This window comes from Penaeus japonicus, unplaced genomic scaffold, assembly GCF_977035675.1.
Source record: "Penaeus japonicus unplaced genomic scaffold, GWHDUDI00000001_assembly GWHDUDI00000024, whole genome shotgun sequence".
Classification (NCBI taxonomy): Eukaryota; Metazoa; Arthropoda; class Malacostraca; order Decapoda; family Penaeidae; genus Penaeus; species Penaeus japonicus.
In genome coordinates, this window is record NW_028234426.1 from 19965507 (window position 1) to 19973006 (window position 7500).

General features: G+C 40.1%; 1 protein-coding gene across 1 annotated transcript in view; it reads left to right on the forward strand.

Moving 5' to 3' along the window:
• Positions 1-7500, forward strand: part of Hcf (Host cell factor) — a gene marked incomplete at its 5' end in the record, with an annotated part of 27751 nt that overhangs the window by 15000 nt on the left and 5251 nt on the right. The window contains 8 exon segments of the mRNA XM_043014742.2: positions 1060-1205; positions 1588-1725; positions 2495-2687; positions 2906-3225; positions 3364-3492; positions 3699-3914; positions 6899-7075; positions 7213-7464. Of these exon segments, the coding sequence (XP_042870676.1) occupies positions 1060-1205; positions 1588-1725; positions 2495-2687; positions 2906-3225; positions 3364-3492; positions 3699-3914; positions 6899-7075; positions 7213-7464 (1571 nt within the window).

Genomic DNA, 7500 nt, shown 5'->3' on the forward strand with positions numbered 1-7500 from the left:
CTTTCAGCACAATGCTGCGCTGCACCTCTTTGAACATTTTTCATCTGCCCACTTCAATAGAGTGATAATTTAAGGTTTTTGCATTTGTTTACATTATTTTCATTAGTGAATATGATTATACAAATGGAACTCCTATGATTATGTGCTTATGTAAATATGTAAAACATACATTTTGAGGGAGAGATCATGATGTTCTAGGATGTCTCCCAGAAAGAGTAGAATATTGTGATGATATGATAGGACTACACATGGTATGAATGGGTTAAGTGTTAACCCGTGAATGCCAGGTGACAAAATATGTCGAGTGGTGGCAGGATCAGCCACTGGGGACAAGATACTTTGTCATGGCTATCCTCCTGGCCGGCACACCGGGTGATCGGGTGCATAGCGCTTGGCCACATCCAGTGCAGGCAAATAGCCTGCAAATAGGCCTATGCATTTGAAATATCCCGGTGTTTCGACCATTTGGAGCCAACGGGTTGAGTAATGAGACAATTAAAGCAATAGCATGTATGTTTTTGTGCATGCATAAAGCAAAGAGATATGATATAATTGGTAAGATATTTCTATAATTTTAATAGATTTATCATATGTCAGACTTTCTTACCAGAAACTATCAACTTCATTGTGATGTCATTGAATGAACTTTCAGGGTACAGTATATTGTCATCATGATGATTTCTCTGTGTACATTATATACTTATAAATGGCATTGTATACTAACATATCCAAGTGAAGCATATATTTGAGCACAGTTAACCCGTTAACGACGGGTGACGATATCACATTTTGTGGTTTTTGGGTCAGAAGCCGGCACACTGGGTGATCAGGTGTACAATGCTCGGCCGCAGCTAGCTCGGCCAAGAATCCCGAGGCATTAGGCTTATGCATTAGTAATATCCCGGCACTTCGACCATTTAGAGCCAAAATAGCCCGTCATTAACGGGTTAAGCAAAAACCATGGAGATGCTTGATGGTGCATGACTGTCTGCAAAAGTGTGAAATATCACCTAAGCAGTACAAGACTATGTAACACTTCTTATTTTCTCTCCCCTCTAGAAAACATGGCTTGGGAAAACGCCATGATGGAGAAGTTCGAGGACCAGATGCCTCGTGCTCGGGCTGGACACTGTTCTGTGGGGATACATTCACGACTGTTTGTGTGGTCCGGCAGGGATGGATACAGGAAAGCTTGGAATAATCAAGTAAGTCCAATGATAGTAGTTGGATTACTCTAGGGTATGGACAGGTTCATGAAAATGTAAGAGCAACGGAAAAGAACAATTTTAGTGTTACTCAAGTAATAAGAGAGGGAACACTAAGCAGGAAAATACCATTGAAATGTGGAAAGTGAAAAGTGATTGAACTTTCCTCATGCTTTTTCTTTACAGAAATAAATATCATACATTGATGTGTGACACCTGGTTTGCCCACTCAAGACATAGTTAAGTTTTAATTTTTTGCTGCTGTCATATTATGGATAATTTTTACTACACTTGACTAAACTCTTTAGTTTTCCCCCGGTCTCATTATTTTGTGTTGGTAAACTTTGTTTTACTTGTTATCAAGGACTGGGTAATTTTTCAGGTTTGCTGCAAAGATTTGTGGTACCTGGAGACAAGTGTACCTGGATCACCAGGTAGAGTCCAGCTAGTGAGAGCATCCACTACTACCCTGGAAGTGTGCTGGGGAGCCACACCTTGTGCAGATGCTTACCTTCTGCAGGTATGTTCATCTTAGGAGAGTCTCCATGTGGACTGTAGGTGAATGAGTTAAACATTATGAATTTATAGGTTATTTAAAATTCAGTACATAAAAAGATACTTAAAATTCAAACATTTCATAGTGCTATACTCTTAACCCTTTCCCGACGGGTGCACTTTCTCGGAATTCCCATGGCGGGGCTTGCATTGATTGCATTGAATATAGCACAATAGGCTTGACGCCCGGAACGTTTTGGCTGTGCTGTGTCACACGGGTGTGACGCACCGTCGTCATTGGATTAAGATGGAGATGGAAAAGTTTCCTCTTCAATATCAAATGTTTGCTTTGAATTGAGAAAAATATTGGATCTGTTTTTTAATGCAAAAGTTCAGCATTTTCTTGCTTGTATGATTTACCAGACACTTTATGATTACTAAATGAAAAACCAATGTAACTATTTGAGAGAGAGAGAGAGAGGTGTGGGCGAATATGTAATTTTTCCCTCTTTTTTTTTTTTAACCCTCTCTGGACGGGTGGTACAGTACTGTACCGCGCATTTAAAAGCCCAGTGGCCGGGCGGCACAGTATTGTGCCAGCCATTCAATTGATTTAGGCCTAATAATTCGAACGCCCCGGCATTGTGACATTCAAGGCTAGAATGCCCCCGTCGTGGATGGGTTAATAATGCTGTATTCTCTCAGTGTCTGCCACAAAAAGTGGTAGTATAAGAAATTATATGTTATATAATGATTTATCCTCATGTAGTCATACAGGATATTTTTACTTGCAGATCCAGAAGTATGACATCCCAACCCCAGCTTCAACAGTCACTACTCCAACAACTCCCACCAGCACTCCTGCCACAACCAGTTTACCTTTGACTCCAGCCAACAAGCCCATCACCCTTACTCAGACTGTTTTAAGACCAGCAACACCAGGAGCTGTAACACCTTTGACTCCTACAACACCACAGAAAATAAGAGGTCGGTCTCACATAGTGTTGGATTGTCTCTTTTTTATTGCTATTTAATGAGGTGTCTTACTTGGAAGAATCTATAATTTCATCACTGCTGGCTCATCTAGAACTTAACAGTCAATGAGAAAATCATCATAGTGGAATAAGGAAAATTAGTTTAACATTTTTAAAAGAGTTGGCTTTTCTATAAGGTACATGTTAATAAGTTTTCACATGATTCAACAGCTGGTGGAAATATAGTTCGAGTTCGTGCTCCAGGAACAGGGCAGATTAAAGTAATAGGAACAGGAGGTCAAACAACACAGATTCTTCGTGGTGGATTGCCGGCAACAACAACTGCAACTTCACAAGGAGGAATGTCAGGCATTGCAGCACTAGCAGCTGCAGCTGCAGCAACACAAAAAATTACAACCAGTACAGGAACAACAACTTCACCAACAACAGTTAAAGTTGTACAACCGACAACACTTGTTACACCACAAGGTGTTAAAGTTGCAACCACTATAGCTGGGCAAACTGTGAGATTGGTGTCACCCTCGGGTCAAGTAAGTTCCCCCCACACACACACACACACACACACAAATGTATGCCATGATATGATAGACATTATTGATGTTAATATTATAGTAATTATAATCATAACATAACCCGAATAAAGATTGCATCATTATATTTTCTTACAGGTGTTGAACACCCAGGGTACCACAGTTGCAGGACAAAGTGGCAAGCAGTTTATATTACAAAAAAGTGGTGTCCCTGGATCTCAGCCACAAATTGTAACTCTGGTCAAAACAAGTAAAGGTCTGACTCCTGTAAGTAAATCCATTAAAAAATTTATTTGTGAAATATTTTGCTTTCTTATTCCCTCCCTCACTTTATGAACAGCAGAAGGGGTATATGTTAATTGATATACATTTGTAGCGTGTAGCAATATGAATGTGTGAAATTAAAGTATGGCGTTTATGTATGCATGTTCTTGTTCTCTATTTCTTGATTATTATTTTATTATTTTTTCCAGATGTCCAAAGTGAATTTGGTGCAGAGTAAGGCTGGTGTAGGTGCCCAGGGAGCAACCATAGTGAAGCTGGTCACAACACAGGCAGGAGGTCCTGGCAAACCCATCATGACTACATCTACCACACAGCCAGGCCAGATCCTAAGCCTTCCGAGTGGGACTCAGACTGCTGGAAAAACTGTCATACAAGGGCAGAATATTGTCATTGCTAAACAACAGGTAAGTTTATTTGATCATTTTGATTTTGTTTTTACAGCCATTCAAATGATAACCAATTTTCAAATATTTAGCATTTGTTATGAAATGCATTAACCCGTTAATGACAGGTGAGGTGTTTTTTCATCATACATGATGCAGGAGCTCTTGCCTGACGATGGGCGTCATGATGTTCGGGGATTTTGGATCACTGTGTTATTTCATTGTGCTATGAGTATTGAGTGAGTGATTTTGATAATTACAGTCATAATTATTATAACTGCTGTAATATTAAGCAAAATGGGTTTCAACTCCTATCCAAAACCTAGATGGCACCACTTTCTTCTAGCACCAGCAGGAGAGAGAGCCTTGAATGGCACCCGTCTACGGTCTCTAGCGAGCACTATCTCTATAGAGCGATGACATATAGCAGGTTGCCAACCTCTTGCTCTAAAGTACCACAGATGAAAGATGTGCAGGCAGAACGAGAGGAGGAAGGTGATTCACACCATGCCCAATGCCTACAATGTGCCCCTGTGCCATTAGTGATGCCTTTTATTGTGGCACTCACTGTCAAAAGCACAAGTTTCCTTCCTCTTCCCTACCTCTTCATGTTATCTTCATTTTGGATGGTTATAAGTGTTTGTTCGTGACAGCACACAAATACGAAAAAAATAAAGTTGCTTTTTGCCCTCCCTAGACACAGCAATACTTCTGTCACATTGAGTATAAAGAAAAAAAAAATGAGTTGATATAGACCCTGAACTACAATTTCAGTCAACTGCAGAATTGATAGAGCCTATGATATGACAGGTATAAGTCTCTTAAAATAAGTAAAACACACACACAAAAATGGCTCTAGCTCTACAATGAGTGACTAAAAGGGAGTGGGAAAAATCAAGGTATGTTGCTGAAGCTGTCTCGCTCAGAAATAGAACCCATCCTGGAGCCTGGGTAAGTAAATCTATCTCCTGTCGGCAACGGGTTAATCTAATGGCATTGGGAAATAATAGAACCACTGGGACTTCATTTGAAGGTCACCCCCCTCTCCTAACACTGATGATTTCATACTGCTTTTACCAGTATCCTTCCAACAATATCATATTTTATGTGTTAATCTTGTGGTTTGATGTGATCTTTTTACCAGTTATATTTAAGGTGTATTTGGCTTTCATAAAAGATTTTAAAATGTGACTGCAACAATGCAAGATTAGGGAATTGCAGTCTTTAGAGGTTGAGCTTGTTGAGTTTTATTTACCGTCTAGCATTCTGAATTTCTATTATGTTAAGACTTGGTTATTGCATACTTTTAAAGTAAGAATATAGATACGAATATTTTAATAGTAATATGTTAATTGTGTTTCTTTTAAAGATGAAAGGCTCACAGTTATGAGTGCTTAAAGGCACAACATTGCAGTCAAGAATTGGGTGACAAAGGAATACTTAAATATTAGTTTGTTGAGTTCTCTAAACCATACTATCATACTGTTTTCTGAGAAAGTGAATGGAGATCACCAAACATCAATCTAAAATTATTATGTTTTAACCCATTGCGGACGGGTGCCATGACATACATGATGCTGGAGCTTTGGCCTGATGACAGGGATTTTGGATTACTGTGCTGTTTTATTTTGCTATGAGTAAGGAGTGAGTGATGACAATTGCAGTCATATTTACTTTAATTACTATTATGCAAACTTAACATCCAAAACCCAGAAGGCACCACTTTCCTCTCACACCAGCAGGAGAGAGAGTCTTGAATGGCACCCATCCATGGTCTCTAGTAAACACCATCTTTTGAGAGCGGTGGCACACAGCAAGTTACCGACCTCTTGCTCTAAAGTACTGCCAATTAAGGATGTACAAGTAGGACAAGAGGAGGAAGGTGACTTAACCCATTCACGCCGGATGACGTGCTGACACGTTTCGTGTGTTTTGCGTCAGACACCGGTGACGAGATATCTGGGCAAGGCCGGCACTCAGGGTTAGCGAGCGGGCAGCCCAGGCTCGTGGCCCTTGCGCCTGAGAATCTCGATGCATTAGGCTTATGCTTTCGAAGACCCCGGCATTACGACCATACAAAGCCGGAATCACCTCGGCGTGAATGGGTTAAACCATGCCCAGTGTCTAAAATGTGCTCTTGTGCCAAGAGGGATGCCTTTTACTGTGGCACTCAGTCATAAGCACAGGTTTCCTTCCTCTTCTCTACCTCTTCATGTGTTTTGTATTCGTTCGTGACAGTACACAAATAAGAAAAAATAAGTTGCTTTTTGTCCTCCCGTAAAACAGCAATACTTCTATCACACTGGGTATAAAGAAAATCATGAGCGGATATGGATCCTACTACAATTTTTGTCAACTGCAACTTATCATATGGCACATATAAGTCTCTAAACACAATAAAACACACAAAAATTTAAATACTTAAATGGCTCTTATTTTATAATGAGTGACTGAAAGAGAGTGGGAAAAGTCAAAGTATGTTATGCGAAACTACCTCGCTCTGAAATAAAACCTATTCTGGAGACTGGGCAAGCAAATCTATCCCCCGTCTGCAATGGGTTAATACTTCAGAACATAATTTTTATCAATGTAATAGCTTTGTCACACCTATGATGTAGATCATGAAAAATTATTGAGTTTCCATAAGCTTTTAGGAGTGGTCGTAGTTTAGCATAAGCATAAATGTTCTGTAGGTATGTAGGGGTAACTGGATGGACATGCATAAGGTTTCCTGTAGTAACTGTAGAAAGAAAGGAAAGTTGAAACTAGAGATGATGAGTCACTTCTATATTTTTGAAAACTGGTAGAAAAGGGTGTAATTTGTGTAAAGATTATAGTTTTGAAATAGAAGAATCATTGACCAGTATCAGTTACTGGAGGAAACATCAATCTTATTTTTCTTTACAGAATTAATTTAATATGTCTTGTAATGATCCTTACTTGAAATATAGTTATAAATGATTTTGAATAATACAGTATACTCATTTTGATTTATAAATTTGAAGCTTGGCACCACGACTGTAGGAGGAAAACAGACGATAGTAATCACGAAGCCAGGAGCTGCTGGTACTAGTGTTGTGCGGCCACAGACTTCTCAGATTATTGTTGTTACCACTGCATCAGCCATCAGAACACTACAAACCGGCACAACCACTACCATGGCCACTGGACAGCCAGCTCAGGTACAGTGCTTTTGAGTAATACTAACAGTGTCCCTTATATTTAAGAGAATTGCCGCTAGATTACTCAGATTCAGTGTAAGTAAGGTTAGTAGTTAAGTGCTACAGTATTAATGTTTAAAACTTACATGGTGTTGTAGGTGTCAGCTGGTGGAGGTGTGAAGATGATTGTGGTATCATCTGGTGGTGTGGCTGGCACCACAACCACACAGGCTGTCACCAAGCCCATGACTATTACTGTGGCTGGACAGGCAGGACAGGCTGGTGCCACCACCAAGACAGTCACCATAGCTGCCAAAAGTGGCACTCCTAGCACCACAACTCTCCTCAACACTGGGTCAGGTCAGATTATTGCTGTACCTGCTCAGGGTCTGCTGCAGTCAGGGCAGCAGGTGAGCACAATGTCACAGGCCACAAGTTGGACTCTT